Genomic DNA, 16,923 nt, shown 5'->3' on the forward strand with positions numbered 1-16,923 from the left:
ATGGTTTTTCTTGAATTATAAATGGCAGTAGCTCAACAAATAGATTGTTTTACATAATATTATTCTTCCTGATTCCCATTTCCTGTTACTAGTATTTAATATTTTTATGAAAACAAAGTTATAAAGGGAAGAGAAAATTAGAACTGTGTATGTTAATGCTGTCAGATTTCTTTTTTTCCCTTCTGTCTTGAGGTGGTGGAAAATAAAGAGTACTCTAGAAGATGTTTCAGCTACTTGTACGATGGATAGATGAGTTTTTCTGTAACTTGCAAAGAAGGCAATTTCACTTTTGGTTTACACAATTTCCCTTTTAATTCGTAACTCACATAATATGATGATATATCATAGGAACAGTGCAAGAATATTCTCTTTCGGGAGCATTGACAAATTTTACAGTTAAATACATTGTGCTTAAAATGTTCCTTTACTTAAAAAAGGGAAAGATGTTCAAATTAAAAGACAATTATAGCAGTGAGAAACAAAGAGATGTATAAGGTTAACACATCGGTAGTGGCCAGTGCTTCAGTAGTAGCCACTTCAAAGTTTATATTTGAAAAAATAGGATTCCAGGTCTCCCAATGGATTCAAACATGCAGGAAGAAATATCTCCTGCATGTTTGGTGCACTTTTGAATCTATTGAGAGACCTGGAATCCTATTTTTTCAAATATAAACTTTGAAGTGGCCCTTACTGAAGCACTGGACATTACTGGTATGTTTACCTTAAGTGGATTGTTTAAAAAAGTCTTTTGAAAAAAAAAATGTATATGAAGTTCAGATCCTAGGTAAGCTTTCATTGATTTTTTTCTTCTAAATCCTGCAGTATAGCAGAATCTACAAGGGATACCAATTCTATCTCTTGCCCCAAAACAGAGGAGAGTTTCTCCTGCATTTTTTACAAGGTATCTATAAATTTTTAGTTCTGGCACTTACATCTGTTTGCTTCTCACTGCCTCAATTTTAGATCACAAATATAATGTCCCCTTTCCTTTTATTTCTACAGTCAATGTTTTTTTAAACATTTGAAGAAACATGTTTTGGATTCAATACTAACAGGAAAACGTTAGAATAAAGAAGTTTTCTAGCTTTTTTTCTGCGGAAATCATATAAGCAAGCTTGTACAATAAAGCTAACGTGTAATAGGTGACAAAACTGCAAAAAAATAAAAAATAAATAAATAAAATTATTAAGTTTGCAGTTACTACTCTTCACCTGCGTATGGCAATATTGCACGTTTGATCACAAGTTATTAAAAAATCTACAAATTTAATGTGATTAATAAACAAGTATTAAAACTCAATTATCCACTGAATGTCAAACTTACAAATATTTCAACTAATTAGAAAATAAAAACATTAATGACAACTTACCATAAAACCTCTACCTTTTATTTTCCTCCCTGACTTAGATCTATGAGGTCTTCTACTATAGCTATATGAATCTCTTGATCTGTTACTAAAATTTCTATAAAATCACAGAATAAGAATTATTTGGATTCAGAAAAAAAAAGAGAATTATCATGACGTTTACAAATTATAATTCATTTGATCTAACCTTCTTTCCTGAGTCACAGGAGATGTGTTTCTTAACAAAAATCTGTTTGTAGGAACATCTGGAATTTCTTCAGGATCTATTAAACACTTATCGTCTTCTCTGTCGGATAATCTACAAAGTTTCAAAGAGCACACATAAAAGAAATTTTAATTCGATAACATATTAAATTTATTCTTATTGACACATAATTCATTTTCAACTGAGAAATTTAAAACATATATCCAAATGTGAATACAAATTATAGATCCAAAATTTTGTAAAATTGCTAATATAGTTACAGTAAAACCTGTGAAGTTGACCACCCTTGTAAGTTGACCACCTGTTTAAGTTGACTGCTTTTTTCAAGCACGAAATCAGCCCTTATATAAATCAACCTCTGTAAGTTGACCACTAAAGTAGTGCACCGCAAGTGGTCAACTTACACAGGTTTCACTGTACTTATTTCAGCAAATTTGACCTTCGCTACTAAAATGCTAGTTAAAATTAATCAAGTAACCCATTTTCTGGAGTTAAACCAAAAATCATTACCGTGTATTAGATTATAAGCAAGATTACTTGTTGCTACGATGCAAAGATACTTTTTAAATTATTTTGCTACAGTGTTTTTAATGTTGCAGGGGTGGATAGTTAAAAATTGATATCTGGAGCAGCTTTGGAATAAGTAATTGCATTATGGAGCTTTGTGAAGCTTTGGAAGCAAAATGCTGATGGCAAATGCTGTGCAACATCTGAGGGTCAAGAGGTTGCACGTAACTAATATATATCACATAACACATTTTTAAAAAGCTATTACCTTTTATGTTCTTTTCTATCTCTTTTATGCGACTTCTTTTTTGTTTTATGTGATCTTTTCTTTCTAGATTTTTTCTCCTCGTCAGAATCCGAAGATGATGTTACTTCCCGTTTCTTCTTTCTCTCTATGTATCAACCGAAGTTATGTATAAAACATCATGATAAATTTAAAAAAAAAATCACTGACCACAAAATAAATATTTCAAGAGGTGGAGAAGATAAAGAACAAAACACACTGTATGTATGAATAACTCAATTTACTCAAATTAATTAATATATCTATTTAAAGGTATGAAAGTATCCTTCAGTGAAACTTTGAACATGTTTTTAAGATGCTTAATTGAAAACAATGTTTTTATACTTTAAAATACAGTGAAGCACCGTTTATACGTTTCTCTTTTATACGTTTTTATCAATTATACGGTTTTAAAATTGGTCCCAGCAAAGACTAATACACATTAACCTATACCTATTATACGTTTTTTGGTTTGTACGCCTTTTTCATACAGTCCCGTAAAAAACGTATAAACGGTGCTTCACTGTAGTTTTAAAAATAAATGTTATAGCGAAAATTAAAAAAAAAAAAAAAAACTATGAGGTTCAACAAGTATAACGATTTAGGGGAATGTGGGGCAAAGTGAAATAGTTAAAATGACTGAACTTTCTCAAAATGAACAAATTGAAAATTTGTTTTGAAAATTACAGCACATTAAGAAAGAACATTGTATTTTTTTTATTTTTGAAAATAAATTTGCGCCTTCAAAAAAAAAAAAAAAGAGTAGAACACCCCCCTCCTTTTTTTTGATGGGGCAAAGTGAAAAAAAATTCTAAGAAAATATTTTCCAGATGATTATAAAAAGTATTTTTGATCAAATGAATTGGTAAATAAAAGTTTGAATGAATGAATGAAAAGATAATGCAGAAAAAGTGAATAAATAAATTAATTAATATATGAAGAAAAGCAAATAAGTGAGTAAACGAGTGAATGAATAAGAAAATGAGTGAATGAATAAATCAGTGAATTAGTAAGCCAAGGAATGTAAATGAATTACCTAATAGATGAATACATTAGTGTTTTAGTAAATGATAGAGTGAGTAAACGAAATAAGCTATTTCATTTTGCTTCATCCACTTGACTAATTGTACAAAATATTTAAAATACAAATATGCATAATACTAACTAAATAAGCACTGCATCGAATATTAGAAGATCTCATTTAATAATTAAAATATTAATAACAAAAACTTTATAATTTTATATGTGATACCACATAAATAAAATATTACCAGATAGATGGCACTAAAAGTAGAGTAAATATTTCACCATTTCACTTTGCCCCACATTCACCTACGTTGTGCTAAGACAGTAAATCACCAAAACATTGTTGTCAAATTAACTTATGTTGACAGGATATTAATATTTAATTGCACAAAATTATCAGTATATATTATAATAATTCAATTACAATCCAGTAGAGTAACATGTCACATTTGTGGCAAAATTTATACAAGATAAGCATGTTGACAAGTAAATCTCAATGGGGCGGGTATGGAAATGATGAACACTATTTTGGAGCAGCTAAAATATTGTTTTAGAGCATGAAAATAAACATTTTGGAGCAGCAGGCTTGAGTAGAAAAATTACAGACCACTAAAACAATGGTTTTAAAGCGGAGGGGGGGGGGGGGGGATCAGTGCAAGCTAGAGTAAACTAATAACAAGTAAGAAGTAAAATAAAGTAAAACTACTGTTTTTTAATAAAGAATTAAGCAAGAGACAGCATTCTAAAGGTGTCCGAGAGACTAAATCAGAATATCTGCAATGAATTTCTTTTCTTTTTTCTTTTTTTTTTTTTTTTTTGCCGAATTTCAGTTTTAACAATCTTTTATGTGTGCTAACAGAGGTACCACGTGTACCATTCTTAGTGACCCCAATATACTTATATTTGAAACAAAACAAAGCTAAACATACAACTGTTCCTGAGTGATTTATTTTTTAAAATAAATATGAAGAACTTGAAAAGCTAATTGTTAGCTTTTCAAGCACTTGCAAATATAAAAGGGGGAAAAAAGAATGAAAACAAAGTACAGGCACACCAATGTTTGAAAAAAAAAAAAAAAGATGAAATATTGTTTAGTTGTTAGCACATATATGCTGCTATGAAAGATTCGGTGCATCATGGAAAATGTAAACAGCTACCGGTGATTCACTAGAAATATACATTTGTTCTTTTGTTGATGTCTTCTGCTATGTGAATGTTGACATTCATTCAACACTTACCACATTTTCGTTTCTCGTAACAACATCAAGTAATGTACAATTGTATTGCCCCCCCCCCCCCCTAAAAAACATTATACATAGGACTCCGTATCATCTTGTACTCTTCCCAATTGTTGATATTTACTGGGCTGTGTTTTTTTTATGATAATATCAAATAATGTTTCATTGCATTGCAAAAAAAAAAAAAAAGCTTTGAAATTAATACAAGAGTCATTATAATGCTATTTAATCAATTCAATGTTTGTTGTGAGAAAAAAGGTGTTGGAGATACTGTATATCATACATGAGTAAAAAGAAAAAATGTTGCAAGAATTCACAAGGCAACACTACTGTTCTGCCTTGAAAACAAAAAAGTTGAAAGGCAAATTAAATTTTGAAACAGTTTTTCATCTTTCCCTTAATTTATAGCTTTTAAATGAAAATTAACATTCACAGTTAAAAACGAATACCAGGTCGTTCTTGAAAATGCAGCTTTGATGCAAATCATAAAGCTAGCAGAACTGCAGGATAATTCCCTTTATTTTGATTGTGAAAATTTTTTGCATGACAATACATATATACTGAATTGCATAATTAGTGCTTTAATACACACTGCAGATAAAATTTATTCTGAAGTGCAAATATATAGATTATATTCTGAATATTAGTTTCAAAATTTGTGAAATGATCTATATAACGCAAAAGCTCTGGTCCCAAGGTGTGCATTATAGTGCTTCTTCTGTGTATAATTTCCTAAAAACTTAAGAGCATTTAATCATACACTGTTCAGCAAAACTTGGAAGATCAGATTGAAAGAATCTGTATCATCCTGTAGGGTTTTGTAAAATTGTATTCTTTGGACTCTACAAAACTCAATATAAGAAATTCTGAGAAATACATTTTTATTGCCTGTGTCTGTTAAAGTTTTGATTTGAATAAAAAATGTGCTTTGTGATTATAAATAAATAAATAAACAGGAGACGATTGTGTGAGCCATGGTAAACTGCTGCAGATTAATGTAGGAAAAGGATTTTCTTTTTACTGTTTAACTAAGAGCACTAAACATTTACCTTTAATATAAAGCATTCAGAAAAAAATATAAGACACAGGAAAAAAATATATACTGATAACAATATAATGTTTTCAAACAAATGAAAAACTAAACAAACAGCCTTATTTTAAGGTTTAATATGTTTCTAAACGCAGTTAACAGTCAGTAACTTAAAAACAGCTAAACTCCCAGCTAAAAACAAAATCAAAAAATAAAATGAGTTTATTTAAGTTAGCACAAATTAAAAATTACATCATAATTTTGAAATAACTGCAACATTTACAGGATGCAAGATGGATTGATTGAAATCTCAAACGTAGCATGCCATTTTTGGAGAAATACGTGCTCAACGTTAGAACATTTCTATGGAAATGAATTTCTTATACAAGTTCGATGTTATTGAAATTCAACAACACTATACAGATTTTTAAACATTTCTGTAAATCAGGGGCGCAACCAAAAAATATTTTTAGGGGGGGGGGCACAATTTTTTTTTTCACAACACTCTATCAACGTTCTCTCTCTCTCTCTCTCTTTACATCAATATATATTTATTATTATTAATAATATTATTTAGTAAAATTCGTTAAAATTGTATAAGTTTTGCAATTTATTCAAAAACTTGCAAAAACATTTATTGTTCTTATGCCAGAATTGAAATCAGGTTAAGAAAAAACTTTAAAGTACTTGAAACAACAGTATGGCGGTAAGATTTTCAAATTAATAAATGGAAATCAAAACTTGTTATTACTTCATTTACTATATTAATGAAACAAGTCAAAATGCACACAAATTTTTATCACCAAAAGCTCTAAATCATTCATATTTTTAAGATCATTCAAGGAAAGAATAAAAAAGGAACACATTGAAATGGCATGAAATCACTCAAAAATACAACAAAATAATCAATAAAATCACTTACACTTGATGAGTCCGAAATATCCACATTGCATATGTACACTTATAAAATTGTCTTATTGTCTGCAATACAAGGTTTGTTGGACAACATTTTCACCCGTCGTCAATCGGGGAGTGTTTCCGAGAAAAACGAAAGTGGCGGTGAATTTGTTTTCTGAAATTTTTCTCCTCAGATTTACTGCTTATCCATCAACTGTCACACGAAAGAAGATACGATCTTGTAATCACTGACGTTTCAAATGAGTTCCCAACTACAGAAAAATAAATGCCAAAAAGCTAAGAGGGGGAAGTTTTAAATGACCTCTCGTCGTCCCTGCTTACTTTGGAACCACTTCGTTTTCTCAAAGCTCATTCATCTTCATTCGAATAAAAAAAAAGAGTATTTTAAAATATTGTTCAAATTAGCGTTCTGGGGGAGGGGTGGGTGGGCACGGGTCCTGTGCTCCCCCCTGGTTGCACCCCTGCCTGTAAATTATTTTAATCTACAAAACAAATCAAAAATATACATAATGAAAACTGAGATACTTGAACTAATTATGGTCAAAGTACTTGTTTAATTTATTTTTGATTTCAATTACATTAATAGATCTCCTTTTATTTTATCCTATAACTAGATTACGCTTTTTATGAAGCTAAGCAATGCAAGCTTTAGGAAGCAAAATAGAAAATTTACTAATGGGGAATTCAAAACGATGAAAAATATATTGAACTACAATGAATAAAATTAATTTACCTTTTGACTTGACTTGTAAGACCATTTCTCCACAATTGACAATTTTAACATCTTTCAATGGTCTGCAGTTGCTATCTGTTTCAACATTTTCAATCAAAGTAACAACTTCTGTCCCAGAAATCACTTTTCCAAAAACTGTATGCTTCCTACCAAAAAATTTAAGGGTAGCTATAAAACTAGTCTAACAAGTTCCACTTTTTAATGGAAACTTAAAACAGTAATTGAAAACAGATGCATATTGTTACCACTATGTTACGGAAGTGAATATCTACGGTTACCATAATTTAGATAAGTTAAATCCAGACACCTTCATTTTTTTGGGAGGGGGGGGGGGGGAGATGTTTCACACTCACTTAGAAACCATTTTAAATTGAATAATTAATTTTTGGTTGGCACCATCATAGAACTTTACAGTTTCACAGCTCATTTGCATTTTTCTTAAAATAATGCTAATTTTTTTTTGAAAATTAAAAAAAAAAAATAAATAAAAATTCATCTGAATTTTGATGTTTTGAATTCCAATTATGCTTTTCACAATAACAACCCTGCTCCTTGAGTTTTTTGTTTCTGCAAATGGACTAGAATGGAAATGAAGAGAAATCTGCACGTATCATAGTATGACTAGTGGATTTCTAGATTAGGTAATATGAGGTATATCCCTAAAAAATTTAATGGTCACTAGGATGTGGAAATAAAGATCTGGTTATTGTGGCAAATTTGCATTGGTTTATTCATCACAAGAATTAAGTTTGTATACCTAAACAGTATTTTTATTTAAGCCTTTAATGAACGCAAATGATTTGTAACCATGGTTTCGAAAATTTGTTCTCTTAATAAATTTTCGATATAATATATATTTCGATATAATAAATAAAAACAACAACTATTTTTCTCGTCACTATGGCAATCTGAAAAATCAGAACAAAGTCAACCTCTGTCAAGTAAGCTTACTAAGCAGTTTGTAATTGCTCAATAAAGAGTTTGATATAACTGAATATATTGAGATGAAAATCTGTCAACATTTATATTCAGACTAAAGATGGACTATTAACCATTATATCTAAGTAAACCACTATATTTTTTTTACTGAGAAACGTTGTAAGAATAGGGTCGAACATTGAGGAACCCTTGAAAGACTTCAGTATAAATGGAAGAGTAAGTACACTTACCCATCTAGGTGAGGTGCAGATTGAGTAGTTCTAAAGAGAAAAAATAATTTGTAAGGAACAACGTACATGATTTTATTTAAAAAAAAAGCATGAAACAGGGGGTAAAACTGTTTGGAGGGTCAAAAATACTGACTTTACTGACCAAAAATTATAAAATACTAACCAATACTGACTAAATTTTAAGAACTTAACTAACTTTGGCATAAAAGAAAAGACTATCATACTTGGTGAAATAGATGCTAGCTTTATTTGTAATGTGCAACAACAAAAGCTTACAGTAAACTTCCGATTATCCGCGGAATTGGGTGGCACAAGTGCCGCGGATAACCGCAAAAAGACTAAAATGGGGGACAAATCAGGTAAAAATTGTCCTATCTCAAATTCTTAACTGTATTGATGCATAACACTTTCTGCAAACAGTGAAAATATATATAGAGTACAGTACAAATGTTTTGCATTTTTGCACAACCGAACTTAACATCAATAACAAACAAGTGTATGTACGATGAAGAACGCACAAAAATAATAATAATAATAAAATTAAATCAATCAATCAAGCAAAAACAACTGAGTGTAAATTTACAATTTTTCAAAAAAAAAAAAAAAAAAAGCCACTGGTATTCGCTTTTTACTGCAAAAATACATGTTCGCGATTGTTGATTGATTCACGGATAATCCGTCCCGCGGATAATCTGGAGTCTACTGTATTTGGTACAAATTTTAACGGAAAGATGTGAGTTTAACTTATATATTTAGTGAATAATGAATGTAACTTTTTTGAAACTAGGAAAATAAATTGAACGATCTTGCAATTGATAAAAATATTATTAATTGATTCAGAGCAGTATTTCATTTACCATTTTTTTTCTTTAAAAACTCAAGCTGGATAATACAACTTCAAGAAAATTTCTGATATCAGGAAATACATAGAGAAAAAAAATCTATAAATTGTTCACTTAACCTTGTTAATTTTTTGTTAAAAAAATATTTTAGTAAAACTCAGAGCACATTTGGAAAAATATTTTAATTACTTAGCAGCAAATATTTTTACAAGTACAGCAACTAAGTTCACTTATACTGAAAAAACTTGCGATGAAAGTTAAAAGCGACAAATAAAAATAACAATTTAAACATAACAAATTTTTTCTCATCTCAAAATTTTACACAATGTTGTTGCCATGTATACCTTATTGCTCTGATATTATTTTCATCTTGCCTTACACTTTGTACAAATATAGGAAAATTTTTCTAACAGATTTTTTCAATGATGATAAAATGCAGTGTATTATAAAAATGTAAAGATGTAAAGCATAATAAATGGTTGCCCAAATTTAAAGATAAAACATCCATAATTCAAACAAAAAATTTGTTTAAATTGGACTAATCACTCAAAAGTTATTAGGGGGGGGGGGACAGACAGATCGACCGACAGACATTTTCCCCCATCTTAATATCCTACTTTCCAATTTTTAATTTTTCGATATTTATTTATTTTTTTTTTATTTTTGACTTTTTTTTTGCTTTTTGTAATATTTTCAAGATGCATTAAGCCTTCTTTCATGCTTTTTTCGTCTTTCTCTGACTTTTATGGGAAAATAGGCTAAAAAAGCAGCATTTAATTTATAAGAAACATAGACTGTCAGGATAAGTACTACCAATTAATTTCTTTCATGAACCAGAAAAAATAAGCCAAGTTACAACATGAAATAACCTACCTTATCCATGTTCTAGGGAAGAATAAAATGTGTGGGACAAGCATTTACTGTCCCACACATTAAAAAAAATTGTATTAGTGATAACTAAAGAACCTATTCGAAGAATAGGTGATGATTGGGCCGGGAAAAGGAGACAGGTGATAATACTCAAATTAAGAGATAGACGGTTTTATCCCTCAACCTGTTCTCAACCAGTTGTTTATTCCTCAACCTTTACTCAAACAGCAACAGTATAAGTTTCGACCCTTTCATTCCCAGAATAGCAATAGGCGGAGAAATGCTTTAGATCTCACAATAGCCCAGCTCAATGCACTCCAGAACTTCTCCCACCCTAATTGAGAGCTAACAAGCTTGAATTCGGGGAGAATGAGAAAGGAATGCGCAGGGGGTTGCATTGACTGTAGTTTCATTGTCATTTAAAATTTTCTGTGCCATGTGGTAAAGGGATAGCTGTCACCACATGGTAACTAAAAGATGGGTAGGAATTTATTCAAAGGATAAGGAAAACATGGTTAGCTTTCTGCAATGGCACAAAGCAACAGAAAAAGTATTCAATCAGGAAATTTTTCCATGAAGAGGTCAAAAAATTTTGCTTGTCTTAACTGAAACTTAAATTTTTGTTTCTATGTAATATCAGTGACATTTTTATTGTAGCTCAATAGTAAACCAAGCTTAATTAACAAGATGTTCGTTTTAGCATGATTTCATATCAACCGTGGTCGTATTAAAAGAGTTCAACTGTAACACGAAACTGAGGGATCAAAATTTTTCCTGTTAAAAGATGTGTATTAAATTGCACAATATACTGTAGTGATGGGCATAATCGAGTTCTCATAATCGAATCACTCGATTATTCAAGATCATTCGAGAACTCGATTACCACGAGTACTCGATTATCGTATCTCGAGTTCTCGATTATCACTTCTCGAGTTCTCGAGTGATGAACTTCTCGAGTACTCGATTATCACTTTTCGAATTCTCGAGCGATGAACTTCTCGAGTTCTCGATTATCACTTTTCGAGTTCTCGAGCGATGAACTTCTCGAGTTCTCGATTGTCACTTTCCGAGTGCTCGAGCGATCAACTGCTCGAGTTCTCGCTTTGAACTTCTCGAGATGTCAATCACTCGAGCAGTATATTCTTCGATCGATTTGATAATCGAATGAACCTCTCAATATAGTTGACTTCTGACAAGGGTGCCCACCTAGAGAGGAGGGGGGGGGGGGTCATGGCGCAGACTGTGCTATTGACATTTTGGGGGGGGGGGGAGTGTTTTAAGGGGTATTTTTCTCATTTGTTGGGGGGAGGTCTCTGCGATATTGAGGGTGGGGGGGGAGCTTGACCTCAGGGTGGGTGGGCACCCTTGCTTCTGAAGTGTTTTAGTTGCAGGGGCGGATCCGTCATTTAGGCGGTCAAAGGGCTGGCTTTGAAAAGTTAATGATTTTACTTATGAATGAGCATGGTTTTTTTCTGTCTTCTGAAAAAATTTGCATTGAAACCTTTTAATATTTCCCCCAGAAAGACGGGCAGCGCTGAGGAGCCCACAGGGGAGGTTGGTCATTGCGCAGACTACGCCATTGATATTCCTAATGGACGTTAGACTTTTTTAGGGAGTGTCCTTCTTGAGGGGGAGAGAGGATCCCTAATTTTAAAAAGTGTGCCAGCACACTTGAGGAATAGATACCCTTGCGATCTAAATGGTATTACAAACAAATAATTGCCTTTCGAATGTTTCATTCGAATAGTGTTATAATTGAATGTATATTGTTAAATGCTTGATTATCAAATGATTCTTTGGGGATGCTTGGTAGTCTAATGATATGTTTTGAGCGAAAGGTGTTAATGAATGAACACATGGACGGGTCTGTATGAGACATGTGTTGTGTGTCCCGGTGGTGGAAGTAAATGTTGGAGGCGCTTATAAGGTTCTAACTTCAGTGGCATTAAAATTATAGTTCAGGTAAAAAGGGGGAATACTTAAGTTGAAAACCTGAGGGGACGTCTTCCCCCTTACGTTCACCTTCGACTATACGATTGGGTAATGATACAAGTGTAATAGGCAATAACAAACGATTTAGCAAATATACAGATCACTGCAGACACGTGTTTCGAGGTTTCAAGGAACCCTTTTTTTCAACGCAAAATAGTGAGATTGTGGATGTAAGGACATTACTGGATGTCTTTACGGACCATTCATTAATTGCGTAAGGGTCCCGAGGGGGTGGGGTTGGAAAAATGTCTACATACTTTGGGGGGGGGGGGGAGTGGGGTTCAAACGCATTCTTACGCAATATTTTCCAAGCCGATGTTTCATTTGCGTCTGGAAAATAAAAAGTATTAGGATGACTGTTATTTGTTTTACGAAGAATTAATTATGTAAAACATAATAAAAGAATTGCACTATGTATGGCATGTTTTATTTTTAACTACTATCGCATCATATACAAAAAAAATGTGGAAAACACATTCAGTCTAGATTCCAACTTTTTAGTAAATATTTCTTCACACAAAAAGGTTTAATTTAATAATAGTGAATTAAATTTCGATTCCAGTGATATTAAATTAGTTATTTCATTATTTCGAAAAACGAAATGGAATCTTACGTAAGAATAGGGGGAGGTGTTTGAAAAACCTTACGTACCCTTACATGGGGAGAAGGGGCCAAAAATGGCCAAAATCACCCATACGTAACAAAGGAATTGCCTCTTATATGTAAAAGCTTACTATTTTGTTGAAAAAAAGGTACCTTAAAACTCCAAAACACGTTTCTGCAGTACTCTGTATATTTGGGATACAAAACGTTTGTTATTTCATGTTACTTCTCGGCACAAAGGTACTTAGTTATTTCTTAATAAAACAAGTGGTTAACTTCTCGTGTAATTCATTTCTATGGGTGCAAATAAGAAAGGAGGGGGGGGGGGGGAGTTTTGACGTAAACTGCGGGATTGTAATTTTTAGGGGATTTTGTCTCTTTTGGGGGTATTGCTCTTGGGGGAAGAGCTTCATAGGTGGTGTCCTTTGCTCTTGGAATGGATAGATTTGGAATGATTTCTAAAATCGAATGATTGCTTTTCTCTTGCTTTATTCGAATGGGGTAATAGTTGCATGTTTGGCTTCGAATTTTCTATAATTGAGAGATTCCTTAATAATCGAGAGAGAGAGAGAGAGACAGAGAACGATATTTTTAGAACGAAAATTGTTAATTATCATAAAAGCAGATTTATGGAGGGGCATGTGTTGTGTGAGTGGCGGATACAATGGAGGGTCGTGGGGGTCATGACCCCCCCCCCCCCCGGAACTCTCGAGAATAGTATCCGTACACATTGTGTTCAAATAATTTATGCATAAAATGCAAACGATGACAGTATCTTATCTTTTTAATACATCAATTATTTTTCAAAGAAAATATTTGAACTACTACTTTGTTTTATTGCTTATGAAATTAATTTGCAACGTTTATCCCCAATTATGTGCCTTATTCCTGACCGATTAGGGGCTTTTTATTGACCCCCAAAAAAGTTTCAGAATATTTTCGTACTTAAAACGGGAATTTCGTTCATGGGGGAGGGCTTTCTTCAGCATGACTCCCACTCCCCTTCAAATGGTTTTCTGTATCCGCCCCTGGTGTGATCCGGTGGTGAAATCTTGAAACAAAGGATAGAGAAACGCTTTCCATACTGTTTTGAACTTGACAGTTATTAAGATTAAATACGTACGTATGTACAATTTTTATTAAAAAGTGAGGGATAATGATAGTATGGGCAAGTCATTGGGTGACACTAGCAGGTTTAAAATTGAGAGTTGTTAAACTTAAAAATATATTAAACCGGTATCAAGGGCTTCCATATAGAGGGGAGGGGGCAAGTGGGGGCTCAAGCCCCCGCCCCCTTCTTTGAAATTAGGACATCCTTGCTTTCAGTACTTTTTTTTTTGCAAAAATGTAAAATTATTTCTTCTCCAGCAATTAATCAATAAGTTATTAAAACTGTCAAATTTTAATAACTCTAATCTGTACTTAAATCGGTTTCTATGGGGAAAATATCCTATTAAACCATGGGGAAAATATCTGAGCCCCTCCCCTTAAAATTTTGCATATGGGCGCCCTTGACCGGTATGGTACAAACCGTGTAGTTGAAAATTTAATGTAGTCTTAGCCCTTTTTCGGATTATCGTTTCTTGGGGGAGGGGGGATTGTCATAAAAAGCGCGCCATTGCTCACAGGGACGGACGGACACCCGTCATTCTATAAGGTTTTAGAATCAAATAATTGCTTCTTAAATGTGTCACCCCTGTCATTCTACAAGGTTATTGAATCAAATAATTGCTTCTGCTTTTTTTCGAATGGGGTTAGTCAGAGAGCACACTTCGTTGAGTTAACGTTTTAAAGCGATTGTTAACGCTGTGGCAGCCATGTTAAAACGTTTATGAAATGTTTAAACGCAAGGTGTTTGTAATGCAGTGGTGCCCCCCCCCCCCATGGCGATGATACTCATCCCTCAAATGCGACATTGAACTCTCTAAAACAAATTAAAGCCCGCTTAAGTTTCCCTCTCCTCTTCAAAACTTCAATGGCGCGGTCTGCGAAATTTACCCCCCTCCCCCGAGCTCTCTCTTGTATAATATTTTGTTTGTTGTGGAATGCTCGGTTATCGAGCATCTCGGATGATTTGAAAACCGAATACGTAATCTGCTTTTCAGAGAAACTTGACAATCAATTTTAACCTTTTTGAGGACCAGCGCACGGAAAATGAAACGTAACTATGGAACCTTAAGTTCCGAAATGGACAGTTGCGAGCCTAAGTATTTTCAGCAGTTTTGCCTCAACTTTACAAAAACAAAAAAACATAAAATCAGCACATTAATTGACTGAAAATTTTTAAGTTGAGTAAATAATATACTAATCAACATTTATTAAACTATAAGGAATATGACATAAACAGAAGCGAGTAAAACAAGCAAAATACTTAAATTTAACTACCCACGCGAAAATAAATGCTATGCACACAAGAAGTCACAAATATCTTGCGTATGGAATTTCAAAAAAAAAAAAAAACAATCTGTATAAAATGTAATTTTTATTTAAAAATTGGGCCGAAGAGTGGAAGCTAAAATTAATCCCACACGACAAACTTCAATATTTCTTTTTAATGCACTCAGAAACATTTCTACTTCATTCCCAACACTTTTACTGTTATTGCATATTGAAAAATAAAAAAGAGCGGATCAAAGAAAGAAAAAAAATAATCATGAACTTCAATGCACTTCAAACCACACTTGTACACTTTTCAATGCGAAGGGAATCCCAATCCTCTGGGAAACGCAATCAGAAATATTTCACACTTCATCCTCATGCATTAGTCAGATAAATATACGTAACAAATCTCTCCAAAAACATCCAAAAAAAAAAAAAAAAAAAGCAAAGCTGTAAACTAGGAAAGAATGAGTACTTTTGCGCAGAGCAACTATTCCCCTACTTGTTTACATTATTAACTTTGTGTTTGAGAGCCCGAAACCATTTGAAATAATCACGTGATAACTGAAAATCATTAGTTTAAATGCATAACCGTTCGAATAAATCACTCAGTCGCCCAAATGCCGAGCTCCTAGTTTCTGACAAGCTAACAGGGAATCTAGTCGAACCTGCATCCCCCAAGGATTGCGACCCCAAAATGAAGACTAAAATCTATCGAATCGACCCCCTAAAACAAGCTTGCATTTCGAACTTTACCGGAGGGTAAGGGAACAAAAGGTGTATTTGCTCATTTTATCGGAAAACAACAAAAAACTATACCCACTTAAATGTAAAAACTAGAATTTTTCATGGAATTTGGGGGGAGTGGTGTTGATTCCCCTTCTAAAAGGGGGGTGTAAATACCCCCCCCCAACTTAACCTAAAACTTCTAAAAGCCAGGAGGGTTCACCCCTTTATACCCCTAAATAGTAGGCTAAATGTCACATTCCTATCTCGAGCGCACCTCTGCCAAAACAACTCGGGAATTCAACTGAAGTCAAGGGAGTCCACCTCCCCCCTTTCGCAGGGTGATGGCGCACCCTCTCAAATGTTACGGAGCATCCGTCTAGAAAGAGCTCTCCCCCCCTCCCGAAATGAGATTAAAAAAAAAAATTCTCAAAAAACCGCTTCTAAAAATTTCGGTTTCGCAGGCTGCGCCATGGACCCCCTCCCCCCTTCCGAAAATGAGATTAAAAAAAACCTTCTCAAAATACCGGCTCTAAAAATTTTAGTTGCACAGGCTGCGCCCCACTCCCTTTTAGTGGGCACCCCCGAGCAGTCAACTCAATTTTGGAAAAGCTCAGAAAATGAACTACTCGAGTACTCGATTCAAACGTCTCGAGATCTCTATTTGAAACATCTCGAGATCTCGATTTAAAACATCTCGAGATCTCGATTCAAAAGATCTCAGAAGTCAATCGCTCGAGTACTCGATTCAAAAGATCTCGAGAAGTCAATCGCTCGAGTACTCGATTTCAAAGATCTCGAGAAGTCAATCGCTCGAGTACTCGATTCGGAAGATCTCGAGAAGTCAATCGCTCGAGTTCTTGATTTCAAAAGATCTCGAGAAGTCAATCGCTCGAGTTCTCGATTTCAAAAGATCTCGATAATCAATCACTCGAGTGATCGATTAAAAAAGATCTCGATTATCAATCACTCGATTATCAGAAGTACTCGATTCCCGAGATCTCGATTATCAAAAGATCTCGATTATGCCCATCAC

General features: G+C 33.4%; 1 protein-coding gene across 3 annotated transcripts in view; it reads right to left on the reverse strand.

Annotated features, from left to right (window-relative positions):
• LOC129222098 (peptidyl-prolyl cis-trans isomerase G-like) overlaps positions 1–16,923 on the reverse strand; it is a 73,322-nt gene that overhangs the window by 18,252 nt on the left and 38,147 nt on the right. For all 3 annotated transcript variants that reach the window (XM_054856538.1, XM_054856537.1, XM_054856539.1), the window contains exons 7-11: positions 8,476–8,505; positions 7,307–7,452; positions 2,347–2,470; positions 1,554–1,664; positions 1,370–1,463 (exon numbers count right to left, since the gene is read on the reverse strand). In XM_054856538.1, coding sequence (XP_054712513.1) covers positions 1,370–1,463; positions 1,554–1,664; positions 2,347–2,470; positions 7,307–7,452; positions 8,476–8,505 — 505 coding nt within the window. The remainder of the gene's footprint in view (positions 1–1,369; positions 1,464–1,553; positions 1,665–2,346; positions 2,471–7,306; positions 7,453–8,475; positions 8,506–16,923) is intronic.

Source organism: Uloborus diversus, chromosome 5, assembly GCF_026930045.1.
Source record: "Uloborus diversus isolate 005 chromosome 5, Udiv.v.3.1, whole genome shotgun sequence".
Lineage (NCBI taxonomy): Eukaryota > Metazoa > Arthropoda > Arachnida > Araneae > Uloboridae > Uloborus > Uloborus diversus.